The sequence below is a fragment of the Branchiostoma floridae genome, chromosome 9 (assembly GCF_000003815.2).
Source record: "Branchiostoma floridae strain S238N-H82 chromosome 9, Bfl_VNyyK, whole genome shotgun sequence".
In the NCBI taxonomy this organism is placed as follows: domain Eukaryota; kingdom Metazoa; phylum Chordata; class Leptocardii; order Amphioxiformes; family Branchiostomatidae; genus Branchiostoma; species Branchiostoma floridae.
This window is the reverse complement of record NC_049987.1, coordinates 17,938,826-17,953,014: the sequence shown is the minus strand read 5'-3', so window position 1 is coordinate 17,953,014 and position 14,189 is coordinate 17,938,826. Positions and strand designations below refer to the sequence as shown.

General features: G+C 40.7%; 2 protein-coding genes across 2 annotated transcripts in view; one reads left to right on the top strand and one right to left on the bottom strand.

Annotated features, from left to right (window-relative positions):
- Positions 1 to 1,929: 1,929 nt before the first annotated feature.
- LOC118423659 (multiple epidermal growth factor-like domains protein 6) lies at positions 1,930 to 7,505 on the top strand. The gene is made up of 9 exons (XM_035831895.1): positions 1,930 to 2,109; positions 3,039 to 3,155; positions 3,513 to 3,638; positions 4,046 to 4,138; positions 4,557 to 4,670; positions 5,491 to 5,616; positions 5,971 to 6,063; positions 6,402 to 6,515; positions 7,224 to 7,505. The coding sequence occupies exons 1-9, from the start codon at positions 2,058 to 2,060 to the stop codon at positions 7,376 to 7,378; spliced, it is 990 nt and encodes a 329-aa protein (XP_035687788.1). The 5' UTR covers positions 1,930 to 2,057; the 3' UTR covers positions 7,379 to 7,505.
- Positions 7,506 to 8,327: 822 nt separating this feature from the next.
- Positions 8,328 to 14,189, bottom strand: part of LOC118423610 (cubilin-like) — a 9,343-nt gene continuing 3,481 nt past the window's right edge. Inside the window, exons 2-5 of the mRNA XM_035831835.1 lie at positions 11,981 to 12,391; positions 10,521 to 10,934; positions 10,052 to 10,141; positions 8,328 to 8,964 (exon numbers count right to left, since the gene is read on the bottom strand). Of these exons, the coding sequence (XP_035687728.1) occupies positions 8,852 to 8,964; positions 10,052 to 10,141; positions 10,521 to 10,934; positions 11,981 to 12,391 (1,028 nt within the window). The 3' untranslated portion in view covers positions 8,328 to 8,851. The remainder of the gene's footprint in view (positions 8,965 to 10,051; positions 10,142 to 10,520; positions 10,935 to 11,980; positions 12,392 to 14,189) is intronic.

The following is a 14,189-nucleotide window of genomic DNA, read 5'->3' as shown; positions in this document are numbered from 1 at the left end:
TTGGATAGGCTGTTATATGGAGGTCCCGTGTTTCAAGTGAGCCACATCGCGAGCACGTTTAGTAACACACCTTTCGAAAACGTTTAGGGACATGCTAAAGTGTGCGATGGAGCAAATCCTTCTGTCTGGTAAAGTTGGTGCTTTAAAATCCACCCGGATGTAAGCCTAGTGAACCTCCGTCTCGAATTAGCCCTACGATGATAAACATCATTCACCCGAACGGAAGACGTGTCTAGTATAAGCCAAAGGAATTGCACCCAGTAATAAGGGGTGGTATTAATCCGACGGTGTGTAAGCACGTCGACTGATGATGATTATGATGTTGCAATTGCCTCAAATGTGTGTAGTAAAACGTCCCGTCACTTAACTACCACTGTGGCATCGGGCGTGGCGCAACTGAGAGGGCGTTCGGCTCGGAATCTATAGGTCCTGAGTTCGATCCCCGCCGTACCCCCGACGTTTTACCCTTGGGGGAGGCACTTTACACGACCTTCCACACTCCCCCCAAGTGTAAAAAAGGGTACCTGACTTCGGTTGGGAAGGTTAAAGACTACCTTTACCTTATGTCTGTACCGTTGATATTATAAGTTATAAAGCTTGAGTGCAGTTACACGTTTTCCTCGTCCGTCCAAAAGGCAAGTCAAAAAAAAAATACTACCACTGAAGGGTCTGTCTTCTTTTTCGAAAGCTCTTCTATCCGCTATGCTTATAGTTCACGTCAGGAGTCTTAAAGTGGTATTTTGTTGGGAAAGAAGGCTCATATAATGGTATTTAAGTCACGTAGTTAAGGATATTAAGCTGGCTAATCTATCACTTAAACAATTATACATAAAGCTATTAATCCTTATCAGCTTTATTCACAAGGATGTCCCTCCTTTAATACTTTATCTTAATTCTTATGTATGGCCACAGCATAGCAATTCTATTTTTTGCTTCTTGTATTCTGCTGTCATATATTTCCTAATTGGAAAAAAAAGGAAATGACCACGCCTCCCCGTTAACAAATTTTCACTGCCTCTTAGCCTGACTCCCAAAGTAATCTATGGGCCTCAAACTTTAGTGCTTGTACGTGGTTATTTTGGACGGTACTTATATAATGTCTCAAAATTTCTAATCAAGGACTACCCTAAATATTGGTTTGTAACATACAATGTGCCAAGGAAATCTGAAAACTTATTATTTGTATAAAAGTGTTGTTATTTATGCTGTGCAACTTGAGTAAGACCCTCGTTTTGTCCACCCCAGACTTTTATCTTTTTACCTTTTTCGACCTGCCGGTCCATTTTTCAAAAACATCAGAGAAGCAACAAATTAAATTGGTGTGGCCCTCAAAAAACAACAGCAAAAGGCAAGTGAACCCCATGACCTTGTTTGACCCTCAAACTAGGCGGCATCTGATATCGTTTATCTTCGCAACTGTGTTGTCAGTAATAATTTTCTCACAGTTTTTTTTGCACAACATTGGATTCATATTTAACAACCTCCTGTCATACGCAAGGAAATTAAATTTTCTCATTATAAAACTATTTCCTATCAATAATGATTAGAAATCCGAGCAAGAAGGAACAGATAACACTATCGGAATGAAAGCCAGTCATATAATTGCCATTAATAAGGAAGTGCATAGGATATCAAATAACTCGGATGTACGTAACGAACAATGGCATTGACATGTTGGCATCCTTTCTACCGATAAAGATACAAATAGTCGCCATGAAATTTCCATATTAGTGGGGAAATAATTGAAGTCAAACATTCCTTTAGATAAAAATAAATGCTTGAAATTTTAGGTTAAAGTTAACGATAGTTTTGTGACGTCACGACGACTGAATAGCACCTGTGTCTTCCCATATTAGCAGTATTTACCTGTAACATGAAGGTCAAAAGGTCATATCCTGCCCTTGTTTTCTCGTCTATATATAGAGTACACGCGCAGTGGTTCGTCCATGCCAATGATAAAGAAAATCCTGTGACGCATTTGATTATAACCGTTTGAGCTCCCAGCTGGAAGAGGTGTACGTTTTTGTCCGTCTGTTTGATATCATTTGCAAGACAAGATGCTCGCCACCGCTGTGTTTTTCATGCTGACCAGCTACGTTCTGGCTCAAGGTGAGTTTTTTTGTAGTTCAAATGCTTTTTAAAATCAATTCATAAGTATAACGTTACCAAAGCACCGGAAAAAATGTTACAGGAGCAAATGTTACCCTGGGAACCCTATTGCTTGTTGTCTAACCTAAAAACCAATTAATTTGTAAAAAAATATTTTATATTTTATTGACTTGTAAAAAATTATTAAACCTTTTTATGAGTCGATTGGAAATTATGAAATCTTTCGTCAGATATTTAACAAGGAAAATGTTTTGTATTAAATAATGTGAATTAAATAAGATGTAATTCGTTTTATACTTTTAAGTGTTTTAAATTGACAATAATTAGGGACATTCTCTCTTGGTGTCAACTAACAAATAAACGTATATTTCTGTTTCAATGGAGGGATGCAAAAGAGCAACATATGTTAGGATTAGGAGTAGAGCGACTCGACTTAATGTTATTGAACCTGATATTAGATAAAGAGTTATTCTGTACCATGAATGTGAAACGATTCATAAAATATCTTTAAAAGGGCTGTTGGAAAGATGTAGACAATGACAAATTTTCAGTCCAAAATACGACTAAGCAAACAAACTAAAATTGAAAAAAATAAACACAACCAAACAATGGTAAACACACTGTAGCACATTTACACTGCCACGAAGCACTGCAGGCAGTGCAAATACGTAGCTGTTATCTAAGGATGCGTATCATTATGTCCACACATAGCGTTCTGTTTGAACGTCTGCTTCCTGTAATATTTGCATTGTTTTAGATGATGTCTACTGTGGATAAACATGCCCCCCTCCCCACCAAAAGAAAATGTCACATTTTGACCCAACCCCCATTTTTAAGGAATTTGCAACTCTTGGGCGCATGATCAATGGAGAAGTGGAGTAAGTTAAATAAGGTCTCATATAACAGTTGACAACATTTTCTGTTGATAGATTATTGCCAGAACCTGAGCTCGAACTGCGGTGCGAGTCCCGGATGGCCCTTCCAGTCCATGTGCGACACAGTTGATTACGTCAGACCCAACTGCCCCGAGTTCTGCGGCGACTGTAGTATGTTAACTTTATATCTTTTATAATCCATATATAACTATTCCATACGTCTCTCATATTTGCTTCATAAACAAATGATCCCGTTGTTGTATAGCACGAGTGTCCATTAATCACTTGAACACATAAAGCAGGTAATTCTATCGGTTAATTAGTTTCTCGGTTTGTAAATTTTCAGAAAATACAACATGTCAATTATGCTAGTAAAAGACTAGAAAACAACATTGCCCTTCTTGTTCAGTTTGTACTATTATCATCTTCTTGATCAAAGCGAACTGATACATGTATATAGAAGACTGCTGAATCGACTAAACGTTAAGTTCTCTTTTCAAATATGTATCGGTTGTTGTTTGATTCTAGGCTGTGCTCAAGACCCCCGTGGACCATGCCAAAACGGCGGCACCAGGGGAGGTAACCCCGCCAACTGGGGACTGAACACCTGCGACTGCAACTGCGTGGGAAACTGGGCTGGAGAATTCTGCGAAGGTAAAATATCATTGAGATTTATGTGAAGTGAAACTTGCTGGTGTGAAGTATAAAAAAAAATTATGATTGAGGTGAACTCTATTCAAATCTCCTTTCTTAGATCTATGAATATTTTCATTGTGTATGAAAATCTAAGATTCACCCTAACGGACAGGTGGGAAGGGGGCATATACGTGGTCACGTGTGGGACCGCGTTTTTTATAACCGCAGCGCTACCTAGCGACGAGAAGTAACCCCAGCCATTATAACCATGAACAAAGTAGCAGTATTTCTATACCAATATGTTTGCAGTTTTTTATAGCAAAAACACCTTGAACCTCCACCTGCCGATTGCTAACCTTGTTTCAAAAGAATCCTAGAGAATATTTCCTTTACGTCATCAGTAACGTTTGTTTGTGTTTTAATAGTCTGTACAGTCACGTGCGCTAATGGAGGCCAGGTGGACCCGGCTACCTGTACCTGCATCTGCCCTACTGGGTACTATGGTGACGACTGCTCAGGTAAGTGACGTGATAAATCAATATCTAGTATCTATATAATTTCATAGAACAATGCTTAGACTTTTTTCCAACTCAAAGGTTTACATGGATCAAATTTTCACCGACTACTGCCGCCTTATTTAGGATCAATACCGATGACCAATCACTTCAGAATGTTAACTCGCGAGAGTTACAGACACGTGATCTTACAACTATGTGATCTTGGGGATACGTGACGTCAGGAATTGGTCAAGCGTGCCAGGAAGTTTATAACGCCATGATCGACATCATTTCTAAATAGTCTTAGAAAGCCATACATCAAATGTTCGCTTTTGTGCATTTTTTTCCATAGTAATTGTATTACTTATGGAAGGTCTTTTTGAGATGTCGAGTGCGTACTGTGAGTAAAACGTGATTGAACTTTAACCTGTTACAACAGAGACCTGTAAGAATACGGACCCTAAGTGCGGCGCCAGCCCAGGATGGCCGCTGACTGACATGTGCACCACCGACTATGTGTTAGAGGCCTGTCAGGAGTTCTGTGGCGTATGCAGTGAGTATGGGTCGATTTCTTTTGGTTTGACGTTAACTTGTAGTGCAACCTTTGGAGAAGTAATGCTTTGGTCAAATTTTCAAGCCTGAACCCCACTAGATAGTCAAGCTTTTAAACTAACTTTTGGGCGTTGTACTGTCGTCAATGGATGCCAGGTAACGTTGCTTCGAACCCCGGGCGGTACAGATGGATATTTTAGCCGGATAGCCACAGCCAGTTGTATTGGCCACCTCCTAAATTTGCAAAAGAAATGGCACGAATACAAATCATTGGTTTGGAAATATGACTGAGGCATTAAAATAATGTGCCAGTTGTGTAATACTTGCATGCGTTATAAATATATAACATCATGTTGCACATTAGACAAAAAAAGTTCTCCGCTTGAGGCCCCCTTCAGGAAAGAATGACCCACTGACACGTGACCTTACACAAACGTGACGTCAATAAATGGTGACACATGCTTTTTGGTGTCTTTACAATACGCCAAAGGCGTCGCATTACATTGGACCACGAGACAGTCTTTGACGGGTCATTTTTTATTCAAAGGGGTAACCTATTATCGCTGTTTTTAAAACAGGCTATCCAGGCACATCGATTCAACGGACTGTTGTTTTAGATTTCAATATTTTGAAAATACTGCAGTTAATTGCAAAATATTGCAACATCCGTAGACTTGATATGCCTTAATACACTGTTTTTGATATAACGGATATAGGTTACCCCACGGATAAAAGTGAGCTAGCGTTACATCGTATAACACTTTCTTGTGCTGAATAAAACGTTGAAAGTTGATACACATACGTTGATCTACTCTCTTGAGGTTGTGCTGATGACCCAAGGGGAGCATGCCTAAACGGCGGCACCAGGGGAGGGAACCCCGCCAACTGGGGTGACGACACCTGCAACTGTAACTGCCCTGGATACTGGGTCGGAGACTTCTGTGAAAGTAAGAAGTTTTATTTTCTCACTGTTTACTCATGAACAACAGAATACCTTTTCCGTGTCGAACCATAAGATATACATATTGCAGGTAAATTAATAAAGTTTTGTAATGGGAGAGCATTAACCATATGTTCTTGTGCACTTTTGAACGTGACCTCTGCATGTCCCATGGGACTTTAGGGCTATTTTAGGGCAGAGCTGGGTCCATAGATTTTATAAATTTAAACCTGGGACCCGTAAAAACATTTTAATTCACAATTGCTTGTCACTGGAATGTGTGGGAAGGGGGGTATTCATACATGCATGATTTGTCCCAGGTGTTCAATGACAGCTGAATTCTCTTTCAATTTCGTTTTAGCCTGCAGCCTGCACTGTTTCAATGGCGGACAGCTGGATGCTAACACCTGCACCTGCACCTGCCCAGCTGGCTGGGATGGAGAAGACTGCTCGGGTACGTCGTTTGAACGCTTTATCACATAGCTGCAGTGCCGTTACACATCGGCAGAGGGCACAAACAGTCATGCAGCAATATTGCTTGTAAATACAAGTCTGACTTAGTAACCTTCGGCTAAAAATCTAATTTAAATCAAATTTAAAAGTACGTATGCTTTAGACTCTGTGTGTGTTTCCATGCATTGACATGGTTAACACATAACTAAGTTGACAAACGCTTCCCGATCCAATTCTATAAACATCTCCTCGTCATCCGTTGCCCCCCTCCCCACAAGCGTACAAACTACCATGGCTTGTATGGTGATAAAATCTAATTTACAATTCATTTCTGTTCAGACGTGTGTCAGGACAGCAACATCAACTGCGGAGCCAACCCAGGATGGCCGTCCACCGACATGTGCAGTATCGACTACGTTGCAGACAGCTGCCATGCTTTCTGCAGCATCTGCAGTGAGTAAACATCCTTCTAGTTCAATTCACTCCAACATAAGCTGATAGTTCTTTCCTGTATGACTGACGAGTGGCTTTGAGGCCGAAGTTTTCCTAGCATTCATTTACTACAAAAGAACCGTAATTCATAACCCAAAAGCAATATATTTTCTGGACTGACGCATTTTCGCGAAGAAGGAGCTCGATGGCAAGATTGTGAAAATTAAGAGAGTATCGTAAAACAGGGTTTGGCCGCCACAGCAGATTTTAATATATTTATTTTTAACCTATTTTATAGAGTTTAAAAAGTTGAAGCTGTAAAACAATAAAGGCAAAATGCATATTTCATTATCCACGGTCTCCATACGACATAATTAAAAAGTACTAGTAACAGACTGAAGAGATTGGAATATTCTGACGAATATTGCACTATGTACAATACAGTCAAGAGACAGACCTTTCTCTAACACCGCAAACAAGTGTTTCCTACTTGTTTTTTACTTCACCATGTTGAAATCATAATCAACATGACTAATCACAGTGATAGTTACAGGTTTGTGATAGCAAAACCTGTTCTGTGTTTGTTGTCAATAAATGGGTGCCGCCAATTTGTTTTGCGATACATGACGGGAAGGGTGGTGGATTTGACGGATCAGTGTGTTGTATGAAGTGGTGTGATGGGATGGCTAGGAAATGTGCTCTTGTGCTATTGTTTCTCTTTGTGTTTAGCCCCCGCCAATGTTGTGATCGGCGACTGCACTGACGCCGACAGCGGACTGCCCTACACCGTGGGACAGATGTGGGCCAAGCACGACCCCATCCGCCAGGTCACCATGATCTGCACCTGCATGGCGGCGGATCAGTACACCTGTGTTGACGCCTAGAAGGTCAAAGGTCAACACCAAATCCAAGATGGCCGCCAGGATTCCTTAGCAACGAAGCCGAAAGCAAATCGACGTTTATCCTTCGCATTAAGTTTGAAGGAGAATAAAATAGTGCTTGCATATATCAGTGGATGACCGTCTTTTTTGTATTTATCTATTATCCACAATATATATATATATATATATATATATATATATATATATATATATATATATATATATATATGTATATATCATCATCGGTTGGCTGCAGCGAAGGCGAGTGTAATTAAGTTTCTTCCATGCCCATATTTTAACCGGGGATAAGGCTATGGGTGAATCAACGATGCTTATATGCACAAATGGGAAAATAACCAAAATACTTTTTTCTATATACTACTGCTGTTACGAATACAAAGTTCCAAGTGCAATTAAAGTTCAAAATAACCAAAGCAGGCGAACGCACATGCAGACCCTCCCATTAGAACATTGGTATTACCATTGTCAAAAAATTACAATTGATACTTCTCATATAACAACGGTTCCTAATATATCTCAGATTGGAATAGAAATGCACGGTTGTCAAATCAACTATGCCAGAAATAGGAGAAATGATTTACGATCTGAGTCAGGATTTTTCGTTTAAAGCGCGTGAATTTGAAGCTCTTATATATATACTCTCCTAAACGGGGTTGTAAAGCATTAGGACTAGACATAGAAAAGACGTTGCATCACTTCTTGTTGCATCATTTCCTTTTAAAGAATCTACAAATAAAGGGTCTGCTTGCTCGACTCTGCTATCAAATGTTATATGGATAGAATGTTTGTTTAAAAGTTAGATAACAAAAGTGTGCATTAAACAGATGTAAAAATTCCCACTGGCCATAATGGAGACGTATTTCATTTAAACAAGCATTAAGATTGAGTCAACGACTCAGTAATTGTGAAAAAAAACTCAAAGAGAAATAAGTTTCATGGTGACACAGACAAAACAATTTATTGAAAAACAACTCTATGTTTTAGTGCACTTGATATAATGGTGTAACAGAATATTCAAAAAAAGGACTAATATATACAGTACTATAAAGCTGACATTCGGGCACTGGCAATTAAGAAAAATGTAAACAACACAATTTCGGAAGAGATACATAGAATAAAAATAAAACGACCTCCTGACACAAGCGTTCCCCAAAAGTGCTAAAACAGATCATCAGAAGTGGCTTCGTCACAAATGGAAGAAGGCGTGGTGCAATCAATGGCCATTCAATCTAATCTTCTGTCAATTTTCGCAAAACGTTAGTCTACAAAATATATATAGTTCATGATATTAGCGAAGGGGTTGTAACAATAACCTCATCCATGGATGTTTTGCGCACGACCACATAGGGATTTGCACGTGACGTCATAATCACCATGTTGGTTGGTTCCACTCAATATGGCAGACAATTCCTAAGTCATAGTCACGTGATCGCAAATGCCCAATAGACGCTAACTCTACCATAGAAACATCCACACAATCCCCATCACTAACATCCAGGCGATATGGGTCGCCTGGAAACTGCTCCGTGCCCCTCCAGCTGGACGAGTACTTTCTTCAGTTGTGCGGTCTAGAAAAAGAAGAAAGAATTAATTCATTTGTTACCCTTTTCTTCCAAGAATCAACTTGAAGATGATTACAACGGTGCAATATAGAAAACAAATAAGGGCAAAAAGCAAAAATATTGAACCAATCAAGTTTGTCAACAGATTGTAGAATATTTTTATGATAAAAATTTTAAGAAAATAATTGCCGGGAAATCTATATGAAGGCCTTCATTCCCTCTTCACCATTCAACCTTTTGAATTTGATTGAAAGATAAAATTTTGTTCTTTGGGTTAATTCTTACAATTAAGACTTTTACGATTCCCAGTAGCTACAGAGCATTATTCTTATGCTTTAGTAACTATTTAGAATGCAAGGTCCTTCTTTTACATGTCTTTAAACAAAATAATACATGTTCACCATAGTAATTGAAACACTAAGTTCACATTATCCTTAAACCTCTGAGCTTATCTTCCTGACGTCCCCGTTACCATGGTAACAAGTGTCCATACAGAAATACTACAGCGACATAGCAAGAAGAAAACGCTTTAGGACTTAAAAGACTGTGAGTGCGTGGCCTTTGTTGAAGGGACACAGCGTGTTTGGTTTTTAGGACCATTCAAGAATTTATTTATTTGCATTATGGACTATATGCATGAATTAGCTGTTTTTAGTAAAAACCTTGCTTGCTGAGGCCATTAGGTATGACAAGTTCTTTGTCGGTCTTTAGCAAACGGCGTTTGGTAGCAACATTAAATTTTGGATTAGACTTGTTTATACTGTTTATAAATCCCCAAATCACGTTTCTTATTAATTCTGCACTCTGAAAATTGATATTTGATCGATGATAGCTGTCTCCTCGCACGAAGTATATTACAATTACACAATGCCTATTTTACAAGTCCCTTTGCATGCTGGGAGACGCATGGCAATATGGGTATCACAAAGGCAAGCAACCATGGACCATGTCAACATGTATCAAACCGGAGACATTACGCATGCGTCCTAATCATGCTACCATTGTTATGATGTCACTTGTTCTTGATGTTTCTTCGTGTCCAAGCATCCAATAGGACAGATCAAAAGGTCAAAAACGAATTTGACATACAGACCTGTCATTGGTCGCTGAGTCAAGTGGCTGCCATCTGCCGTTGTCACGTGACTTCTGCTCGTGGCTGTTGTAGGCAGATCCGTCACTTGACCTGTATTTTGCAGGAGATAAATGTTAACCCTTGAAGTAGAAATTAAAATGTAATTAAGTGGATCATTCTAGACGTCAAATCAAAGGATCGATAGAAAAATAAAGATCAAGTTCACTTTCTGTATAAATTTTTGGCGACGCCTCAGGATAGGGTTCCGTTAACGAAGGGGTTTCGCTGCATGTAATTGTTAAAATGGTAAGGAAGGGGAATTCTTTTATTTCAGCACTTGTAACTAGGTAAAAATCAACTTCTGTTACATCCTACTATGGCCATAAAAAGTTATTTTGAGCTAATTGTCCTTGTAACGTATCCAATAGCCGTTCAACAATGCATGTGGAAATCTGACTGGATGGAATTTGACAGTACAATGGTCACGTACTCGGATCAGCTGACAAGAAACTCGCTGAGAATCCTGTCGAGGCGTTGGCGTTATCGGTGTTGAAGATAATGTACAGCTGTTCACCGGACGACACGATTCTCCTGGGCGGGACGTTCCCGCAGTATTCCCCGATGAGCCCCGAAGAGGTGTTCGGTCCGTCGTACACGAGGACGCTGTCGCGCGAACACGTGTCGTGATGCTCCACGTCAAACGCATCAAACGTCAACGTCACGACCATACCAGGGTCGACGGTGATGAGCCATTCGCAGTGGTGGGAGTGCGGGTAGGTGGTAGGGTGCTGCAGTGATGAGAAGGAACCGCTAGGGCCGCTGAGGTCACGTGGACCACCGCAGCCTGACTCGACCCAGGCGGTGACAGGTCTCAGAGGTGGGAGTGTCGGCGGTTGTGGCCCACCTGTCAATAAAATAATCATGCAATAAAACTTGACAATAGATACATTAATACATTAGGTTTAGCAAATTATGGACTAAAATTGGGACTTAGATGTTTTCACTAGTGTTAAGCTAGGTAAGGTAAGGTAAGATAAGTGTTAAGCTATGTAACAGTAGTGTAACTCAAGAAGTTTTAGTTTTGTTGCAATTAATCTTAGTCATCATCATCATCATCATCGGTCGACGTGATCAAATGTAGACATGTTCGCACATGTCTACACACGACGGGGTTATACCGCCCCTTACGGGGTGACATACCCTTTCGTAGGCTAATTACAAGACGGGGATGCGCCAGGTCTCCCGTCCGGGTGAATGATGTAATTCACCATGTGGCTGATACGAGACAGAGGTTCGCCAGGCCTCCATCCGGGTGATTTGAAGTGAATCACCAACTCCCGACAGAAGGATTTTGCACCAACGCACACCGCACCATCGCACGTGTGGGGGTTCTTTAACGTGCATGGGGTATGGCTCTCCCCATACACGGGACCTCCATTTAACGTCCTATCCGAGGGACGACTCATTTTTCACTTGAGTAAAGTGAGGAATGTCGTGTAAAGTGCCTTTCCCAAGGGCACAAGACCGGCAACACGGTAGGCGGATTCGAACCGGCGACCTCTCGATCACGGGCCGAATACACTACCACTGTGCTACGCGGCCCCACAAATTAATCTTAGTAAGGTGTTAGCGTTATGGCTTGATCTACTGACAATTTGACTTTGGGCCGCTTGCGGCTTTCCTCGGCATTGCAGAAGAATTTGATTTTGTATGCACCTTTCTGTATATAATGGTTACCATTTAGGGATGATGTTGTGAATAGTAATAAATGACGTGAGTCTGTGCTTACCAAAGGGGCTTTGTTTGGAAGACTTTGAAACATGATAAGTCAAGAAATGATTGATGAAATTTGATCATTGTGGACCATTGGTAACATTTATGAACACCAACACAATGTAATGATTTCTAGATATGGGCTGAATTGATATCAATAACAGGAAAATGATTTACCATTGTCACATGGTGTCGGAAGTGATGGTGGCGTTGAAGTAGAGTAGCATGCTGAGAAACCAGGCATTGCGTTCCTGTCGTCAGACGTGAACACCACAAAAACGTCACCGAAGAAGACCAGGTCCGGCGGCGGTACGTTGGTCATGCAGTACGCCCCTCGCGATGGCCCGCTGGCATCCCCTCCATCGTACACCGTCACGGAGTCGTAGGGGCATTCGCCTGGACGAAAACCGCCCTCTATCTGAATTGCGGTGAACTGCAGCATGGTGACCTTACCCGGGCCGGGTGAGATGAGCCATTCGCAAGTGAGGTTGGCTGGGTACGGTGAAGGGTAGTTAGCCGAGGAAAAGGTCCCGCTATCCGCGGTGAGCTCACGGGGTCCACCGCAACCCGAATCGGCACCGTAAGCGGCTATGGAAACAAAAACAAGGAAAGATATGTTAGCTGCATATGATCGACATTTTGGGATGAGGGGGGGGGGGGGGGTGTATACAAATACAAATAATCAAGGAAGTAGTTGGCGTTAAAAAGAGAAAATGTTGTTGAACACCCTACACTGTTGTTGAATACAACAAACGTATGAAAATCAAGAATTTCTTTTGTTTGTAACTTGTCAAATATTTATCCATGCAGTGTTTTAGTTAATTGGGATTTAAAAAGATACATAGGGAATGTATAAGCCTAGATGCAAAGTTCAATGGTGCAATGAGCTTAGTGTACCTATAAATATCAATTTAATGGCAATCTAAGTTAATTGTCTATATATTCAACAAGATAGGGTCAATTTGCTGTGTGCAAAATGAAGATGTGATATGCACTAATTTACTGTAGATACAAAAACGAATATCTCTTGCAATCATGCAAGTCCTCGAAAAATAAATCTGAACTGTCATGCACTACACGAAATCTTATTCTTAACTCATAGGTAAATCACTCTGTAAAGAGTCTGTAAGCATTAAGTATATGTACTTTCGTGAAAAAACAAACATCTTAGGCATGATTTAACATGCGTAACGAATGTATTTGTGCAGTGAGCATTATAAATTTTCACAAGCGAGGCCTTCAACTTTAAGTGCCCGGACAATAAGTCTTTATCTTTGACATGTTAATGTTGTTTACCGCTGTTGAGGCGAAGTATACCTTCGTTGATAGGGTTCATTTGCGTCACAAAGTACAAATTATTACCCCAGGTCACATAGAAAAAGATAACCCGGTCTCAGCCAGCTATATAAATGGGCAATTAGCTAATCCACTTAACCTAAGCGGCGATAACTAAGTTTGCAGAGAATTATTTTATAATAATGAGAACACATTTATAGTGGTAATGGTACGCTGTGAGATTTAATTGTGAATTATTACGTAGTTAAAGTTTTGAAGTTAAAAATATCAATGTTGCATTAATGTAGCCAAGTGCTTAACAACTTTGTACTGTAAAAGGGCGATGTCACATAGTCATAGATCGTGAGATCGTCGTATGATTGCTAACTTCGGGCATTTTGGAGGACAAAAATGTACGTCTCCTGCAAAGTTCAACTGTCTTGGTGCACAAAATGCTGTTTTGGATCCATGTCAGTGGTTGGTTCTGTCACGACCGCGCCCTAACGGAATTCGATCAACCGTGAATAGTTTTACAAGGTTGGGAAATGACTGCATTACAAAGTTCATTATTCAAAACCGCATGCCCTATAAGTGCCGACTTTACTATTCTTTATCAAACTACATAGGTCGCTGGAAAACTCGTAGAAATTGAACAAATAAAGGAATCAGTCCACCAGAGAAGTATAGCCGACGAGCGCTGTTCCCTAACCGGCTGTACTTCTCTTGCCGGCTTACTCCTTACGTTCCATTTTCACGTTTTTCTCCAGCGACCTATGGAGTCTGGTAATACCCCCCTCACATTAGGCGAAAATCGATCGGACGACGAGTCTGCGAGCTCTACATTACGAGGAGGCATGATCCTGCTGCCGACGAAGAAATGACAGAGTTCCCCCATCCCGTCAGGGTCATACCTCCTCGTAATGTAGAGCTCGCAGACTCGTCGTCCGATCAATTTTCGCCTACTGTGAGGGGGGTATAACGACTAGACTTAACTAGGGGTGCCATGTCACAGATAATGTTAGCTTGGAGATCGAATTCTAAACAACTCCACCCATTTGCGGCACTAGAAGATGAGTACCTAAGGAACGATTAAGTTCGCCCCTCAGATTAT